This window comes from Phyllopteryx taeniolatus, chromosome 13 (genome assembly GCF_024500385.1).
Source record: "Phyllopteryx taeniolatus isolate TA_2022b chromosome 13, UOR_Ptae_1.2, whole genome shotgun sequence".
NCBI lineage: Eukaryota > Metazoa > Chordata > Actinopteri > Syngnathiformes > Syngnathidae > Phyllopteryx > Phyllopteryx taeniolatus.
The window spans coordinates 15,193,597-15,213,293 of NC_084514.1; the positions used below are offsets into that span (position 1 = coordinate 15,193,597).

The 19,697-nt window shown below is 41.2% G+C and overlaps 2 protein-coding genes across 4 annotated transcripts; both read right to left on the reverse strand.

Moving 5' to 3' along the window:
* Positions 1-991: 991 nt before the first annotated feature.
* Positions 992-12,074, reverse strand: tmem39b (transmembrane protein 39B). Of its 2 annotated transcripts, none has more exons than XM_061794197.1 (9): positions 11,929-12,074; positions 10,983-11,165; positions 10,688-10,907; positions 8,017-8,100; positions 7,682-7,836; positions 4,393-4,726; positions 3,177-3,364; positions 2,938-3,058; positions 992-1,334 (listed from the first exon to the last, which is right to left on the reverse strand). In XM_061794197.1, exons 2-9 carry the CDS (start codon positions 11,111-11,113, stop codon positions 1,101-1,103), a joined length of 1,467 nt encoding a protein of 488 aa, XP_061650181.1. In that variant the 5' UTR covers positions 11,114-11,165; positions 11,929-12,074; the 3' UTR covers positions 992-1,100. The 2 variants fall into 2 exon arrangements, with proteins under 2 accessions (XP_061650181.1, XP_061650180.1); XM_061794196.1 differs by lacking the exon at positions 11,929-12,074 and adding an exon at positions 11,662-11,834.
* Positions 12,075-14,430: 2,356 nt separating this feature from the next.
* khdrbs1a (KH domain containing, RNA binding, signal transduction associated 1a) lies at positions 14,431-18,968 on the reverse strand. Of its 2 annotated transcripts, XR_009791358.1 has the most exons (11): positions 18,592-18,968; positions 18,047-18,174; positions 17,685-17,801; positions 17,468-17,614; positions 17,266-17,390; positions 16,922-17,177; positions 16,730-16,806; positions 16,592-16,653; positions 16,329-16,502; positions 14,692-14,753; positions 14,431-14,614 (listed from the first exon to the last, which is right to left on the reverse strand). XR_009791358.1 is itself a non-coding variant. In XM_061794200.1 (9 exons), the coding sequence occupies exons 1-9, from the start codon at positions 18,680-18,682 to the stop codon at positions 16,393-16,395; spliced, it is 1,113 nt and encodes a 370-aa protein (XP_061650184.1). In that variant the 5' UTR covers positions 18,683-18,968; the 3' UTR covers positions 15,421-16,392. The 2 variants fall into 2 exon arrangements, 1 of the variants encoding a protein (XP_061650184.1); XM_061794200.1 differs by lacking the exons at positions 14,431-14,614; positions 14,692-14,753 and having other exon boundaries at positions 15,421-16,502.
* Positions 18,969-19,697: the final 729 nt, after the last annotated feature.

Sequence of the window (19,697 nt, forward strand, 5' to 3'; positions counted from 1 at the left end):
GGCTGACAGGTACAAAGAGTTCTCGAGCGACTTAGCATGGAAGGTCATTGTCTGCGCAGATCTCCACTAAGGCGTCAACATTTGTCACCTACGGACTCACTCAGTGAAGGATCGGGTAAAGTAGAGATCCAGAATTTCATAAACACGATCAGAAATATTTGGGAGTTGACTTCAATTAAGGGTCCGAGAGGGGGCAGACCTCCAAGTTTGAAACATTTTGTCACCTACCAAATCACTAGACTCCAGCACGCCCGCGACCCCAGTGAGGATAAGCAGTATGGGAAATGAATGACTGAAAAAAACATTACTTGAATGCATCTCTTTCAAATTGAAGAATTTTTGAAAGGCGTGAAGCTTGTGGTATTTTGGCTGGCACAGAACATCATCAAACAATTCCCTTAAATATGCCCATGGTTGGGGAATAGCGTGCTTCTACGAATCTGTTGCACTCATCCTTAATGCTTCCTGGTTCACGTTCCTCCATGTCGTTGCTGTCCGTTTTTTTTCCTCCTTAAAAGACCCCAAAACCTTCTTTGCGAGAGAGAACCCCGGACTGGCTCCCAGTCAATCGCAGGGAACATGGTCTGTATAGACAAACAACCATTCACACTCACACCTATGGACAATTTAGTCTTAAATGTACATAACATACATGTTTTGGGAATGTGGAAGGAAGACGGCGTATCCGAAGAAAACGAGAACACGCACACAGGAAGTCTCAAGCGGAATCAACCAGATCCTCAGAACTTTGAGGGAGACGTGTAACCATTCATCCACTGTGCTGCTCAGATTTTGTTATTCAAAGAAAAGTAATTGGAAAACATTGACTAGTTGGACTTTGATAATGGGTGCCATATGATACAAAAAGGTGTGCAGTATTACCAAAGCAGTTTTAAACACCCAATCTACAGACTGCAGTAGAAAAAGTTAGTAAAAGAATGTTCAAAGACAGGGAACACATTTACAACCAGACAAAATTTTAAGTAATACAAAAATATCTTTTATTATTATGACAGATTGGAACAAAAGCATGACACAAAATGCAATTTGTAGAAAAAAAAAATACAGAGCTCTTGATTGCACCCCATAATAACTTAGACCTAACTGACTTTCTGGTCTGACAAACTGTTTGAGTAGTAGTACGCATTCCCTAAGACAATTCTGTCTCTCAGAAGCTTGTAGAAGGCATAATAGTTACTGAAAAGGATCAGTGCCAACGATATGGTTTGATGCCACTTCTCTGAGAATATCAACAAGTAGAGTTGGTAAAATATCATGGTGCCTTTCAGGATGACGAGGATGTTCCATATTCGTAGCGGCTTGTTGAAAAAGAACTGCAGGTTGAAAAGAACGAGGCAGTTGTGAGGCACAGCAAACAAATGCCAATAGCTTATCTAAGCCCTGATATAGTACAAATCATTTTTAAGATGAATATACTGTACAGTGGTGCCTTGAGATACAACTACAGTAAACCCTGGTTTATCGTGGGGCTTTACATTCCAGAAGCCCCCCGCAATAAATGAAATTCACCAAATAGCAACCAATTAATAGTATATCATTTTTTTGTTTCATTTATGAAATTCAATGCGAGCATGTGAAATTTTAGAGAGGGGCAGGTATTTTATTTGTCCACCTGCTTATTAAATGCGGGTGTGCTCTACTTTAATGACTTAAATAACAGCCCATGCGGACATGGTGTGAACAGGCGGTTTCCTGCCTTAAACATTGACACTGTTCCTCACACTGACTGTCCTGGCAATGTAGTCAGCCGAAAGCATTATGGGAACCCAGAATTCATTGCAGTGATGTTTTTTGCTACAGTACTGTAGTTTTAGAAAATCAAGCTAAACGTTGCTCTTTACTTGCATGTGTTCCTGCTGCAATTTTTAGGATTGTGTGCAAAAGCTATTTGTCGGACTATGGTTGGTATTTGTTAATGTATTTTATAAAATGCTGACTGTGGCCTGTGTTTTAAAGAGTGGCTTTCCGTCATACTCTTCTTTCTCAAGTGATTTGTTACCAAATGTAAGCGTTGTGATTACTCATTAAGGTTTCTTTTTTGCTAAGAATAAGAGCCTAACTGACCTTATGTGAGTCATAAATGCCACAATTAAATCAAATAGCCAAAAAAGCTAACTGTAACAGAGACGTGCAGGGGAATAACTGCACCACAGTGGCCTATTTAAAAATAAAAATATAATCTGCAATGCATTGAATCCTTAATAAGTGAATCGCTATATAGCGATGGATTACTATAATTCGTTCTGTGACCTTGCTCGTAACTCTAAACACTCGTATCTCAAATTATCTTCCTTCATTGAAATGAATAGAAATGCCATTATTAATCTGTTCCAGCGGCTCCCAAAATGTGTTTTTAATGAGAAAAAAGCACTATAATATTATATTTCTTAAAAACCTACATTAATTACATAGAACGTAAAGAATTAACCAGTTTTTGCCACATTTTTTGCTTTAATAAAATGGACATTGCACTTCTCCTTATGGTGTGCGCACCTTGGCCACCTGGAGGCAGTATAATACAGACAAAAGGATATACTTGGAGACGGTCACAGCACCTCAGTAAGCCGCAGTTACATTAGTCGTTCTTCGCAGAGGATAAAGATGTGCCTGTGAGTCATGTTTTATTAACGGTCTACATGTGTTGCTCCGTTTATGTTCAAATATCTGTTGCTTAAAGGTTTTTAACACCGTGACTATCAATTGTTTTTATGAGCCTATGGCAACATTTGGATTGTGTGGGATCAATAGCATTACGATAGCGGAAGCTCATTAGCAAAGTTTTGCGGTTGTTTTAAATACACAACGTATAATTCTCTTTGTGTTATGTTGGACTCATAAGCCGAGTCACTCATATCTCAAGGTACTATTGTACAAAGAAACCAGTCTGTGGCCAGCTGATCTGCTAGCATTACTCACATAGAAGCGATAATGGGACACATCTGATGGTACTGCGACATTGTAGTGGCCCGTAGCTTTGTAGACATTCTTATTATGTTTGACCAGGACACCCTGCGGCCACATGTATTCTTCTGTCCACCTGAGAGGAAACAGCACAGCAAATATTTCCGAATTATGCTCAAGTTACCTTAGCGCCATATCACAGTGACTTGAGTTGCCTCGTTTGACTGCAGCTCCGATCTGAGAGCAGTACGTACAGGTGCTGGAGGACATTGGAGCACAGCGATGGGTCTACTTTCTGCCAGGAGCCAAGGTGCGCTGCAGCTTTGTGCAGCAGGTCGCAGTAGCGAGGTGGCAATAAGTGTCGCATGAGGATGACCAATGTGCTGACCGACATCATGATGAACAGCTCGCAAGACCAGCGTCTGTCTACATACTGGGTGCTCTAAATGAAAAAGGAGGGAGAGTCTATGACGTGTTGCATGAATTCTCTGGTACACCTCAAGACAGTGATATTTAAAGATTTGTACGTGAAGAATCACTCAAACCAGTGAGTGTCTTGACCAGTAATACCTAACAACTGTGCCGCGGCACATTCGTTTGCCATCAGAGATCATCAGGTGTGCTGCTGGAAATTTTACAATTTCTAATAATTGGTTGTAAAATTATTATTTTAGCTTTTCAAGCATGACTCACATAAAACAGAGAGACAGAGCTGTTGAAAAAGCTCTTCAAGTGTGTCTACAATTTCTGCGAGTATATCAGTTTATTGTTGGCCCAGATTTCACTTTAAGTATATTTGTGAGTAAATTGAAATGAGATGATAAAATGTTTGTGACATATTTGTTTTGTGGAGTCTCGTCACATTTCCTGACATAAAATATGCGCCTTGGCTCAAAAAGGTAGCGTACGAGCGTACACCCTATTTCTGACAATTTCATATCGTCATTAAAATAAATTGATTTTCTTCTAAAAAAACCAAAAACAAAACATGTCATCATCATTAAAAGAAACTGCTTTTCTTAAAAAAAAAAAAGTACAATTTCTAAATGACCCACAACTTTTGAACAGTGGTGTACATGCACGTCCATGTGTTAACATGTGCATGTACAATAATCAGTCAACCCACAACTTGTCGGGGACCAGAGCAACAGAATGTCGATTATTAAGGGTAACGACTTAATAGCCACTGTTGGATCTCTGGACGCCTGGATTTCCATTAAACAATTTAAAAAACATTAATAAAAGGCCAGACAAAAAGTCTACGAAAGGGAATTACTACACCGACGACATCTATGAGTGAAAAATTCTTTATTGACTTCAAGTAAAAACTCTGATATAAACGAGACGCGCCATGTGAATCAATCCTCTAGGAATTTCAGGAAATGTCGGTCACATTTTCGAATTGTATGACTTTAGGGATATTCACATTGAAAGGTTCTACTGCAGATTAAAAACCTGTGAATGTCTCACCTTGACAAACCAGACTGGTACAAAGGCCACATAGTAGGCACTCAGCATGGAACTGACCAGCACCTCCTTCATTCTCCAGTTAAAGTCCATCTTGAGGTACTCCACTTCTTTGCGAATCAAGTCTGGTGACAGGCAGCAGGCGTGTGTTGGCATGACCTGGACACCGTATAGTTGGCTGGTGTGCTGCTTCCAGGTTTCCTTGAGCACCGTCAGGTAGTCCCGCCCCCGGCCGACACTGCCCAATTCTTTGGAGCCAATGCCGGCCATGGGGGACAGGGGACCTGCACGCCGGAAGTCGCAGCTCAACCGAAAGAACGAAATATACATCCCAAATCTGTAGTAGAGACAAGAGGTACAATTATTATTAACAATTATATTCCTATATATATAAGTGTAATTGGCGCCCACCCAAAAAAGTCTGTATATCCCTATAGATGCCATAAGACAGTAGCAAAGCAATTTTTTTCTATTAGACAAAGATATGGCCTGACTAAAAGAAGCTCCTCCCCTCAGTTCAACACAGGTGCTTAGCATCAAGATGCCACCAGAGCAATATTTTATATTAGACATGGTTTTGAGTCTGAGCACAACAACAGTAAATAGGTGAGTTTTCCAGCAAAAAAACGGAAAACAGGCTCCCCCGAAACAAACTGCTAATCGGTAAATTGGCGAACCGCAAATATGCGTGGGTTTACTGTAGTAGTGTTCAAAGCCCACCAAATAAATGAAGAAGGTAAGAATAATAACCTAGTCATTGAAAACGACTGCGCGTCCTCCAGGTGATGAGTGGGTGCAGTGAAAGCGACAGCGAGTCACGGAGGACCGAAGCGAATCAATGTGCTCGTGTCCCTGTACAATGTCCACATTGTCAGCACCTATTAACAAGCAACGAACTGTCCACCCAACTCGCAAGAGTGACTTCTTCCTTTTTACTGGCTGACTACAGCGCTATTCTCAATCTAATGCTCAGAGAGGTGAGCTAATATGTCTAATAAGTGCCCATTTCCAACAGGCAGTAGGATGTGCTACATACAGTATTTCCTCACACTGTGACTGGCTGCTTTTATTTACTCAACTTTAAAGGGGGCAAAGCGTCCACAGTATTATCGAAAAAGTGTTTATTAGGTGTTAGCCAACTAATTTGTACAGCACAAATGCATGTTAAAATGGTGTTAATACATTTTTAGTCTTATTTTCAACAATTAAATCCTAATTTAAAAAAATAAAAGTACAATTTTTAACCTGGACTTAAAAAACATTCACACTTGGGGCTGACGTCACTTCTGTTGGCAACTTATTCCATTTATGTGCAGTATAACAGGTAAATGCTGCTTCACCATGTTTGCTTTGGACTGTGCTCCACTATTTGACCTGAGTCCATCGATCTCAGAGCCCTACTGGGTTTATATTCCATTAGCATTTCTTTCATGTATTCAGTACCTAAACCGTTTAGTTATTTATAGACCGGTAGCAGAACTTTAAAATCTATTCTAAAGCTGACTGGAAACCAATGTAAAGACTTGGAGTAATATGCTCTGACCTCTTTGTTCTGGTCAGAACCCGAGCTGCAGCATTCTGAATGAGCTGCAGCTGTTTAATGCTCTTTTTGGGGAGTCCAGTCAGAAGACCATTACAATAGTCAAGTCTACTTGAGATAAAAGCATGGATGAGCTTCTCCTGGACTGCTTGACACATGCAAGCCTTCACTCTGGATATGTTCATCAGATGGTAGAAGGCAGTTTTAGTAATTGGTTTGATATGACTGTTGAAAGTCACATCAGAATCTATCAGAAAACCAAGGTTTTGGACTTGGTCTTTGCTTTTTAAAGAGAGTGACTCTGAGTATTTACTAACAGCAATCCTCTTTTCTTTATTGCCAAAAACAATTCTCTGAGTTGTGTTGTGGTTTAATTGAAGAAAATTTTGGCTCATCCAGATATCTGTTTTAGACAGTGACACAACACCTCAATTGAACTGTAGTTATCTGGAGACACTGCAAGATATAACTGTGTGTCACCTGCATAGCTATGATAGTCAAAATTAAAGTTCTGAAGAATTTGACCCAACGGTAGCATATACAGGCTGAACAGGAGGTGTCCAAGAACTGACCCTTGAGGCACCCCATAAGGTCATTGCCGTTCGATGAGATTGAACAGTTCCAATGGTTACAAAATAACTTCTTTCCTCCAGGTAGGACTTGAACCATTTAAGGACTGTTCCATTTAGTCCTACCCACGTTTCCAACCTGTTCAGCAGTATATTATGATCTACCATATCAAAAGCTGCACTGAGGTCCAACAAGACCAGAATTGACACCTTTCCAGACTCAGTATTGTACCATATATCATTTAGCACTTTGATAAGAGCAGATTCTGTACTGTGATGAGTTTGGAAACCTGATTGAATTTTGTCAAAGTCCATTTAAGTTCAAGAAATTGCTGAGTTGATTAAAAATAACTTTCTAAACAATCACCAACAATCAACAGAGAGAATAACAACAATTTCAAACTTAAACAGACAACAAAAAAATATTTGGGAGGAAAAAAAACTCACTGCTTATCAGGAACACCAGAAAATTGTGTGAAATGTGACAAGACTGGCTTCTCATGTGGCAGGAGCAGGTAATCATCGAAAATGTAACTGTAGAGAGTCGTGGTGGGGTGATGGAGAGAGTGAACTATAGTCCCCTCCAAAAGTATTGGAACGGCGAGGTCATTTCTATTGCTTTGGTTGTATATTTGTATATGTAGATGTAAATATCATGAAATAAAAGCTGGAATTCTGAACTTTTGTCTCATATTCATCTTTTGATCTGAAACTCAAATGTCTTCAGTATACAACAAAAACAAAGGAATTGACCTTGCCGCTCCAATACTTTTGGAGGGGACTGTATAATCGAGTTAATTAATCGTGATTTCAATATCAATCAAAATCGTGACTATTATTTTTTCCATAATCGCCCGGCCCAACAGTGAATACGAAAAGTCGACACACCTGTTCAAATTGCAGGTTTCTGTAATATTTATAATTTTAAAAAAAGGAGACCAGGATAAATCATTTCATAATTTTTTGCACCATTAATGTGACCTTATATGACCCATGCAACTCAATGGAAAAAAACAAAGAAGTATGTCTTCGGTATGCAACAAAAACAAAGGAATTAATCTTGCCGTTCCATTACTTTTGGAGGGGACTGGATGTCTGTAACCTGATTAATGTGTGCATGTAAACGTGCTGAGTAGCTCAAAGTCCAAAGTTCCCTGAACGGAGCAGACACGATGGTACTTACGGGTAGCAGAGGAAGAGCAGGCTTAGCACAGAGTACGTTCTGAAGAGGTAAATGAGGGAGCGGCACAGACTCCAGCCTGTTAGTGTTAGCACAGCAAACCGTGCCATCACTAAGAAGATGGAATGAGGAAATGATAGTTTCCCACTCTGTGATGCCTGCAGAAGAGCCAAAACATTTGCAATATTTGTTGTGGTTTTACTTTACTACAGACACACTCACAACATCAGGTACAGTCACACAATCCAAAGAAGTCCACTACAAGAGCTGTATCACTATTCCCACAAAGACTTTACAAATTACAACAGTATAAAAAGGGGCAAAATAAATGTTCTTACCTCTTTAACAATTGCTGCGATTAACCTCCGAGCCAGAATGATAACTATGAACACGAGCATGTTATAATCAATCAGGTGGAAGTTCTGTAAAACAAAATGAAGGGTTCAGGCTAACAGTGCTGCTTGTACAACCCCAATTCCAATGAAGTCGGGACATTGTGTTAAACATAAATAAAAACAGAATACAATGATTGGCAAATCATGTTCAACCTATATTTCATTGAATACACTACAAAGACAAGATATTTAATGTTCAAAGTGATAAACCTGATTATTTTTAGCAAATAATCATTAACTTAGAATTTTATGGCTGCAACACGTTCCAAAAAAGCTGGGACAGGGTCATGTTTACCAACAACATTCAATAAACGTTTGGGAACTGAGGACGCTAATTGTTGAAGCTTTGAGGCTGGAATTCTTTCCCATTCTTGCTTGATCTACAGCTTCAGCTGTTCAACAGTCCGGGGTCTCCGTTGTCGTATTTTACGCTTCATAATGCGCCACATATTTTCAATGGGAGACAGGTCTGGACTGCAGGCAGGCCAGTCTAGTACCCGCACTCTTTTACTACGCAACCACGCTGTTGTAACACGTGCAGAATGTGGTTTGGCATTGTCTTGCTGAAATAAGCAGGGGCGTCCATGAAAAAAATGTCGCTTGGATGGCAGCATATGTTTCTCCAAAACCTGTATGTACCTTTCAGCATTAATGGTGCCTTCACAGATGTGAGAGTTACTCATGCCATTGGCCCTAACACAGCCCCATACCATCACAGATGCTGGCTTTTGAACTTTGCGTCCATAACAGTCTGCATGGTTCTTTTCCTCTTTGGTCCGGAGGACACGACGTCCACAATTTCCAAAAACAGTTTGAAATGTGGACTCGTCGGACCACAGAACGCTTTTCCACTTTGCATCAGTCCATCTTAGATGGGCCCAGAGAAGCCGGCGGCGTTTCTGGGTGTTGTTGATAAATGGCTTTTGCTTTGCATAGTAGAGTTTTAAGTTGCACTTACGGATGTAGCTCCGAACTGTATTTAGTGACATTAGTTTTCTGAAGTATTCCTGAGCCCATGTGGTGATATCCTTTACACATTGATGTTAGTTTTTGATGCAGTGCCGCCTGAGGGATCGAAGGTCACGGGCATTCAATGTTGGTTTTCGGTCTTGCCACTTACATGCACTGCTTTCTCCAGATTCTCTGAACCTTTTGATGATATTATGGACCGTAGATGATGAAATCCCTAAATTCCTTGCATTGTACGTTGAGGAACATTGTCCTTAAACTGTTCGACTATTTTCTCACGCACTTGTTCACAAAGAGGTGAACCTCGCCCCATCTTTGCTTGTGAATGACTGAGCAATTCAGGGAAGTTCCGTTTATACCCAATCATGGCACCCACCTGTCCCCAATTCGCCTATTCACCTGTGGGATGTTCCAAACAGGTGTTTGATGAGCATTCCTCAACTTTCTCAGTCTTTTTTGCCACCTGTCACAGCTTTTTTGAAACGTGTTGCAGCCATAAAATTCTATGTTAATGATTATTTGCTAAAAACAATAACGCTTATCAGTTTGAACATTACATATCATGTCTTTGTAGTGTATTCAATTAAATATAGGTTGAACATGATTTGCAAATCATTGTATTCTGTTTTTATTTATGTTTAACACAACGTCCCAACTTCATTGGAATTGGGGTTGCACATGTGTATTAAAATGGCCCTTTTATTACTTAAAAGCGATGCTTAGAAGAATACACGTCAATAAGTGAGGACATGAAAATATGCACACAAATATCTTTTGACTTTGCAACATAATAAAATACAAAAACACAACTCTCAAGTCTCACCAAACGTCAGAGGTCAAACCGTTGACATGACAACACACAAGACTATAGCATTTGTGAAACTGGAGTTGAGTGAGCAAAGGATTACCTGTGCACATCAACAACAATAGAAGAGACATGTTTACCACAGTCATACATCTGTCGCATGTCAATGGCAATAGACAATTTGTTTTTAAATTTCAGCATACAGCAATAATTCTTCTTACACTTCTATCACAGTTAAAAATTTGTAAGACATGGCATGAAGTTGACTCACCTTCAGCAAGCCTTCCTGGACACTTAAACATCAATCGGTGAGTAGATTTATTTATTTTTTAGTTTTATATGATAAGATCAGATAACAAAATATGTTCTTAATGATCCCCAGGAGACATTTAAGTGTTAAAGCAGAAAAAGGTAAAAAAAAAAAAAAAAAAAAAAAAAAAAAAGAAGCACACAGCAGAAAACAAATCTAAACAATAACATAGGCTTATGTGTATAAAAAAAAAAAAAAAAAAAAAAAAAGGTTATAAACAAATATATTGTTTTTTTACTATATAAAGTGACACGATTGGTAACACTACAGGTTAAAAAGTTTTATTATCTATTAATTATCCATCTACTAATATTTTATTCACTGGAGCCAATCACACCTGTTTGGCGTGAGGCTGTTTGCCTTTTTTTTTTTTAAACAATTGCATGGCAGTTAATAATGTAAAACTGTAGTGTTTAAGCTTTAATAAAGGCAACAATTTGGATTCCGAACTGAGTATTTCCATTTTATCCTTTTTGGTTTGACTAATGTGATGAACAGGGTGGCATCCACATCACTGTAAGGGTACTCACCAGTGAAGTGAATGAGGGAGGATGTGATGGCGGGTACCACCATACACTCTTGTAGATGTTGATGTAGTGGACAAAGAGAGCAGTGAGGTGGCAGAAGAAAAGGTAGAGCTCGAACTGCACATTGTGATCCACAGGTAACTCTGGGATCTTGCAGTGTTTCAAGGGCACCACTGTCTGCGCAGCCAGTGGTGGGCTGGACATGCATGCTCCTGTACCACTCCTGCAGGACAAAAACAAGAATGGATTAGGCTTCTTATGCTTTTCTGCATACTGTGGGAAAAGGATTCAAACTAACCTCGTGCGAGATCGCACCCCGGTGACCGGGGAGCTGGTGGAGTGGTTGCCATTGCTTACTGAGCCTGCTTCACTGCCAAGTGGAGGTCTGCAGTAAGTGGTGCGGTTTGTCCCTCGCCTTCCACCTGCCATTACATACACCCACAGCTCACTCCTCAGGGGATGCCTCTCCTTGCTATAAGATCTGTTTAGAGGAGGGCAAACTGTCAAGAGAGACTGATATGGTATATTACCACCTGTAGAGTGATGGTATTTAAATGGCTGACATCACCGCACGAGGACATTAGGAACCGTTTTTTGCCTGAAGGTGTGGTCCAAACAAGCACTACACGATATACCTCCAGTACCTAATGTAGTAACTCTAAACATTCTAATTCTAATTAACATTCATCACAAACTTGCAAATCATTTCACATTTAGAATTTCACGAACTATCTTCACTAAGCTCAGTCGCAATAGCGTCTAATAACAAATGCGTGGAAACATTTCCGTGCAAGCAATTGAGACACAAGCTGCAAGAACGTGGGGGCTGTACGAGGAATGGAGTCTGGTCGTTCCGCCAAGACCATGCTTGATGAAATCCAAAGATCTGAGGCCTAAGCTAAGAGTTCATGTAGCGAGCTAGCTCACGTTCGGCTAAATAACATATTAAATTGATAAACAGGAAAATGGAAGCCTACCACTGACACTGTTTCAAATGCTGTTTCGCGGCATCAATTTTCACTTAAAGGCCATAGAGTTTCAGAATAACTGCTGAGATACTGGCGTGTTTTTCATTGAAATCGCCAAAGACATTCATTGTTGTTGTACAAGTGGCCGCAGCCTGATAGATGGCAGCGCCGATATGTGCAGCCAGAGGTGGAGTCTCATTTAAAGGGACAGTACTGCCTCAAAAAAAACAACAACAACAACAACACAAGCAGGAAGTGCAATGCTAACAAACAAACCGTCGCTGTCGGACGGAGTGTTCGCACCAACAAAATGACTACTTTTCAGGAAATTACAAAAATGCTATCTTGCTTCAGTTCCCAAGCACGGCTTCTTTTAAGTTGGTATTGTATCTGCTCCCCTCCTTGAGCCGTCACCTTATCGTGGTGGAAGGGTTTGTGTGTCCCAATGATCCGAGGATTAAGTTGTCTGGGGCTTTATGCCCCTGGCAGGGTCACCCATGACGAACAGGTCCTAGGTGAAGGACCAGACAAAGCACGGCTCAAAGACCCCTTATGATGACGACGAACTGGACTCCCATGGGCTCACCACCTGCGGAACGGGCCGTAGGGGTCAGGTGCAGTGCGAGCTGGGCGGTGGCCGAAGGCAGGGACCTTGGGCGATCTGATCCCCGGCTACAGAAGCTGGCTCTAGGGACGTGGAATGTCACCTCTCTGGCAGGGAAGGAGCCCGAGCTGCTGTGTGAGGTCGAGAAGTTCCGACTAGATATAATCGGGCTTGCCTCCACATACGGCTTGGGCTCTGGTACCAGTCCTCTAGAGAGGGATTGGACTCTCTTCCAATCTGGAGTTGCCCACAGTGAGAGGTGCCGAGCAGGTGTGGGTATACTTATTGCGCCCCGGCTCGGCGCCTGTACGTTGGGGTTCGCCCCGGTGGACGAGAGGGTAGCCTCCCTCTGCCTTTGGGTGGGGGGGGCGGGTCCTGACTGTTGTTTGTGTCTATGCACCAAACAGCAGTTCAGAGTAACCACCCTTTTTGGAGTCCTTGGAGGGGGTGCTGCAGAGCACTGCCGCTGGGGACTCCATCGTTCTGCTGGGGGACTTCAATGCTCACGTGGGCAATGACAGTGAGGCCTGGAAGGGCGTGATAGGGAGGAGGAAGCAGAATATGGGACCTATCTCTGGGGTCAAGGTCACAGAGGTGGTTAAAAAGCTCCTCTCGTTCACGAATGAGGGCAGAATGGAACGGGAGATCGACAGGCGCATCGGTGCAGCGTCTGTAGTGATGTGGATTTTTTATCGGTCCATTGTTGTGAAGAAGGAGCTCAGATGAAAAGCTCTCAATTTACTGGTCGATTTACATTCCTGTGGGTCATGACAGAAAAAACAAGATACCGGCCGAAATGAGTTTCCTCCGCAAGGTGTCCGGGCTCCCCATAAGAGATAGCGTGAGAATCTCGGTCATCCGGGAGGGGCTCATAGTAGAGCTGCTGCTCCTCTGCAGTGAGAGGAGCCAGATGAGGTGGCTCAGGTATCGGATTAGGTTGCCTCCTGGAAGCCTCCCCGGTGATGTTTTCTGGGCACATCCCACCGGGCAACGCCTCGGGATCCTCCCAGAAGAGCTGCATGAAGTGGCCGGGGAGAGGGAAGTCTGGGCTTCCCTGCTAAAGCTACTGCCCCTGCAACCCGACCTCAGATAAGCTGAGGAAAATGGATGGATGAGTGGATGTATTTGCTATCATGTACCGTTGCGCACAAGGAACATGTCACCAGGCAGCAGCCGTCCACATCAGTCGGGGCTCACACTAAGCCTCCCACTGTCGAAAAAGCATTTAATACTTCATAAAAAGCAAACTCTTTTTCAAATTTCTTGCATCCATGAGTGATGTGATAAATATTGTATAACAATGATCTGACTAGCGCCACTTATTAAACTGCACGCAAATTTACCTTCATGGCTCACGAGCTTCCTTCTGCAACAAAGCATTACAGTGATCGAGTTTAACAAAATAGGCCCTCTCAAATGTATCTAACCTTTATTATTCACCCATCTAAAAAACCTCCAGACTTTTAATACAGGTGACAGTTATACCACATGGCTTCCACAGAGAGGAAATTAGGTCTGCAGTACGGCACCAATGTGACCTTGTGTGCTCTCGTACGCCCCTTTCAGTGTGGTTGCCACAACTACTCAAAAGGAGGCTGCCTACCACACTGTGGAGGCAGAATTCTATCTGCCTCACCTTGTGCTTTATCTGCAGTTTTATGTGATCTGCACAACTAAATATGTAACACACAAATATTGAATAGGCCAAAATTAGCCAATGTATGGAAAATCAGAATGTTAATCACAAGTTTCTGAAAACATTGGGGATGTGAAGAAAGACAACAGGCACTTCCCAATCGCCTCCTGTTTTAGTACAGTAATTTTACCAGTAGATGGGGCTGTTGAACTGTGCCACTTCTGCTTTTCGTGACCGATTGTGCAATTTCAGGTGAGCCTGGCTCTTGCCTTTGTGACATGTAGATAAAAGGTAGACACCATTTGAGCTATAGCTAATTTACATAACATGTTCCAGTCTGGAGGCTCATGGCTGGACCTTTGCCACAGCAGCGACTTTTACATTGTGAAAACCCAAGCGTTATGAAATAGCAAACTTGTGTTATGATCTAGTATTTTAGATTATTATACAATTAAGTCACTTTCTTGCAGTTTTTTTTATGTTCAACCCACTGTTAATTACATCATGTTCTGTTTGTGATAAGTCACTCATACATCAGTTCCAATAAAAAACACTTTATTGAAGGCAACATTAACATTGCAATTTAGATTTGTATTAAAAAAAAGGGTAAACGTGATATATACATTTTAAAAATCCTCATAGGGGTAAAAATGACTTCTCAAACATCCCGAGAAGTGAAGTCCAGGTTCAGCGATGACAAGCGTCCTCACTTTCGAAAGGACCTGTTCAAGCACAGTAAATATCAGTTAGTCTTTAAGCCCATGGAGCCAATCGTGTCCTACAATTTTCTTTCACCGACCTTAATAGCTCAGGGTTGATCAAGTTGTTTTGTCTCCAGCATTGAGACATTTCACTAAAAACCTATGAAGAGACACAAAATGAGCTCTCAGACAAAAAAGGCAGCGCACACTAAACAGCCATTCACACGCTGACATACACACAAAACATGCAAGTCTAACATGATCTATTTATGCAACTCATTTTTTCCATTATTGGGATATAACTACCACATGTATTGTTATATGTAATATATTATGATAGACTAATTTTCATTCATCTACAATCCACAGAAATTGTCAAAATAAAAATAAGGTATTGAGTCTTATTTTTTTTGAGCAAGAGTTGCATTACAACCATTTCTGGTCTTTTTGTACGGCTTATTTTGCTCGGTATAGCTGATAGCATATTTTGTACTTCGAGCATTTATGCATTTGGAATGATAAATTACCTTATACTTGACACAATATAAAACAATGCTCTAATAAAGAGAGTTGGTTAGTTTTACCTTCTTGTGGCGATCTTTTGGCTTTTAGAATCCTCCCCTCTGCGATTTTTTTTCTTTTATAAAAAAGCAGCCAGCATGACTTTGCTTGAAAGTCAAGACCCCTGCAAGCTTGGTTTGAAATACTGTTGAGATTCAGTTACTTCAAGTGGCTGATGCCTTCGAGAGTTGGAGATACACTAAAGGTTGACGACAATACATATTCAAGCAGAATATCATCAAGTCCAACTTATATTTGGCAGACCATTACCTTGTGGAATGATGAGCTTTATTATTGTAGGTGACATTACAAGTGTAGTTTAGAAAATTTGAAAAACATTAAGTTCAATGTCAAAACACTGTTTTGCTCTTTTGAAGAAAAATCAGACTGACAGTACACATGTAGCTTATTCAGCGTCAAATACATTTTCACCAGCGGAAATTTGTTTAGTACAACAAATGCAAAATACCACGTTTAAATCACGTTTAAACTGAAACTAGAAACTTTATTGAAACAACGCACTGCAGAAAGACATTTGGATATACGCATTTAGAATCCTATTTAGCCAAACGTACACACTTAAGCATTTTAATGCGTCTTGAAACATACAGTTGTCCTACACTGTACAAAATATTGAGTAGGCTGCAGCCTCCCATACACACATTGAGAACTGGTTGGCCTCAAGAATTGTAATCGTAATAAGTAATTGGGTGACAAAATCAGATTAGCAAGCATATTTTTTTTGCTAAATTTTATTAAGATTTAGGTCACTTGATAAAATACAAAAGTTGTATGACGTAAGATTTGTGTTGGACCATAAAACAAGGTTTATTTTATATTGCAATGCAAATTAAGCTATTTGTTCTCTTTTGTTCCGTTTGTAAATTACTAAATATGCATCCTAAATGTTTTCTTTCGCCACGTTAACTTTTTGTTATGACAATTAAAAGATAACCAGCAAATATCGCTAAAATGTGAATGCCTCTTAGGTTTGTCACGCTGGAACTGCCAACTACTCATCGTAACAGTTATTAAATGGAAACAGTAAACCATGACAAAAACTTAGCATCTTCTCACCCCTGCAAAATCTGACATCCAACAAAATGTATACTAAAAATAGCAAAACCATAAAAATAAACAAAACCATAAAAGGGAGGAAAATGAGGGAAATTACTTTGAAACGTTAAGTGAGTTACAATCGAAGACAGTTGCCATGGCAACTCTCTACCAGTAGCTGTTCAAAATCTTCCATAGGGATGCTCTCTATAGGTTCCTTTTGACTGCCTGGCTGGAGCAGCTTTGCCTCCAGCTGCGGCAGCGGACCATTGGTTTTCCCAGTCCTCCTGGGCTGATGGGGGCGTGGGGGGAAAGGAAAGACAATCAAGACGTTACTGTAAATTCTACATCTAAAAAAAAGGTACTGTGTTGAATACTTACCATATTGGTCATAGGCGGCTTCCTGGGGCTCTCCATGAGCGTAGTCATAATACTCAGTATCCCTGAAAAGAGATTTAAGCATAAGGTGTCTGAGAGTAATAAACTGGATGGCTGGTCTGTGTCTGAATATTCACTTACGTGGGAACAGGTTGCTGGTTATAATAACTTTCATACCCCTCATAGGCTGGCTCTGCATATGAATCCTCATAAGCAGGCTGGAAGGAAGATAAATCACTGAGTACATTACCATGGCAAAAAGATGTCAAGACGTGCGTTTGATAAACCATTTATTGGGACATCTAAATAAGAAAGCTATGTTCAATAGCTTACATAGTCTTCATAGGACTCAGGTTTGGGTTGGGAACCTGAAGGGGGAACTTGCTGGTGGGAAAGGGCAGCAGCAGGGAGCATTCTTGGTGCCCCAGCTGCAGGGGGTCGTGAGCGTGAGGCAGAGCCCCCTCGATTGGGAGCTGAGGGTCCACCTCTACCGGCTGGCCCGCCTCTGGAATTGCCCCGGCCCATTCCTCCTCGTGGGGCTCCGCCGCGCATACCTCCACGAGGACCACCGCGGGGGAGTCCACGACCTCTGTGGAAATGAGCCACGTTAATATTAGTAGCATGTCCTTGACGTAGGAGAGCAATTGTAGGCTCGTTACTACTAGCATTTGTCTAACCTTGGTCCGGCACCCGGTGGTCCACCTCGACCTCTTCCCATATGCCCCCCGCGTCCCCTTGCTGAGCCATCGTGAGATCCATTGAGGAAGTTGGGGTCCATATATGGGTCATACTCACCAGGTTCCTAACAACATACACTTGTTAAAACGAATTGCAGCTATCCAAGTTAACCTTATGTTGCAGAATGTGAGGGACACATACTGGGATCAGGAACTTCTTGACCTCATCCATAGCATGAGCCATACGGAGGTAGGCATCAGGAATAGGTGCCATCACCTCAATGAAAACATGCAACTCCAAGGCAAGGTGAGCATATTTAGCTTCACCGCCATTCCGCAGCTCTTCTTCCTAAATCAGCAGATAGTGCAACTAAACAAAGGCATGAAGAAATTGAGAAAATCTAAAATCATACACATACCTTATTCTTATCCCTCATGGAACCTTTACCCAAAACGGAAATTTTTGCACCAGTCTCCTCTTGCAACCTTTTGATTGTGCTGCCCTGAGGCCCCAGAAGCTTGCCGACAAAATTGACCTTGAGGGTTTAAGCATAAATCAGCACAGTGTAGGCTAGCGTCTTCTATGGTGGCTCCCCCCCCGTTTAAGTATCAAGAGATGGCAGTTTGCTCATGCAGAAATCACGTTAGAACCATTCATGACCTGTTGAGCAAAGAGAACCCCCTCTCTAAATTAAGTATCCTTAACACGAACCATTTAGCGCTACTATGGTTAGGAGACAAGACTAGCATTTTTTTTTTTTTTTTAAACAAAAACACTTACCCTGGGATACTGCTTGGATGGAATAAGTACACGCTCTTTGAGCTTAAGTGTCTTTGTAGCAAAGAGATCCAGGTATGTCTCCTTCTCCGGTTCTTTCTTAGGTTCACCTTTTTGGATCCTATCAATCTCTGCAGAGGGAGCACAATGAATACACGAACTATAACACGAGGACATGTAACGACTGAAGTACTAAATCAATATTCTGGCATCTCAAAACCGCAGCCAAATACCGCTAACGTCGCATACACAATAAATACTCTTAAGACCACTGGATCAAATGGGCGACGGCCGTCGATAACAGGGCCAAAGCTCTTAATTGGCGCCCTCTCACACACGCACACAAATAAAAAAGGAAAGTAGTTTAATTTTGAGGTCAAAACCCAGACAAGATTGACCTACATCGTTTGAATACCACGTGTTTAATTCGCCATTGTTCGGATGCTCGTCTCAACGCTTTACAAAGGGAGGAAGAGAAAAAACACGCACCACGAGCCAACTGATAGCAGTTAGCTCCACATAGCTAATAAGCAGTCAAAGCAACTGACCTGCAGAAATAAGCTTCATGGCGTGGGTAAACGATGAATCCAAGCTGTCCTTCTCAGCCAGGAGCTCCGGTAGGTATTTAGTGTCTTCCATTTTGCGTTCCTCGTGAACGGCCCTCGACGCGATGGCGGACTCAGATTTAGCCTTTGTTAGCACTCGCTAAGCTCCCCCCTCGCGAACGCCACTGAATGGAACACAACGAAGCGTCGTTCGCTTCGCTGAGATTTCAAGCAGCAAAAGGTAACAATAGTCCGCCTGGTCCACGGGGTCGTGATACCTTAGTGTTGTCGTCTGATGCTGCCTGATGGCTTTCGTCAATGGACAAAGAAGAAATGGCGCAGCTGTATTTGATTGAGAGGAAGAAGAGAGGCAAGCGGAGGACGTGACGTCATAGTCAACAGCCTAAAATGGGCAAACCTTTAAAAAACGTTCATAATAAAATAATAATAATAAAAATCTACTGGTATCACATTTTTATGTCCATAAAAGTTAAAAACACTGTACTAGTATAAAAGCTATGTAAACCACGGACACCAGATTTAATTTACTATTTAGTGTAGAACTACCGAACGTGGTAAATGTATTCACACTGAGTGAAGTAGACGCTTGTAAAAAAACAACTAATAAAAGGTAGTACTGATTCAACTCCTATAGTTAAGTTAAAGAAGTGGACTCTTAAAAGTACAAAAGCAGTAATATATTTTTTACTGTCAATTGTATACAATACATATTTTGACACATACCTTTTCTATGCTCAATGTCAATGTAAAATAAGATCCCGTATGTCCTAATTAGAAAAGAAGATTTTAATTATTGTATTATTAGTTTTATGTACAGCGTATTGTTACAGTTGTGGTTGTTAAAGTGCTCTAGAACAGTGATTCCCAACCAGTGTGCCGTGGCACATTAGTGTGCCGTGAGAGCTCTTCTGGTGTGCCGCGGGAAATTATCAAATTTCACTTAATTGGTCAGATTATTATTTATTTACAAAAAAGAATGTCTCTTTGTTCACCTATCTACGCCAGCTTCATATAAAGACAGAATAAATAAATACTCTTTTATTAGATGGTAAAAGTGGAAAAAAATAAATTAAAAAAAAAACAAAAAA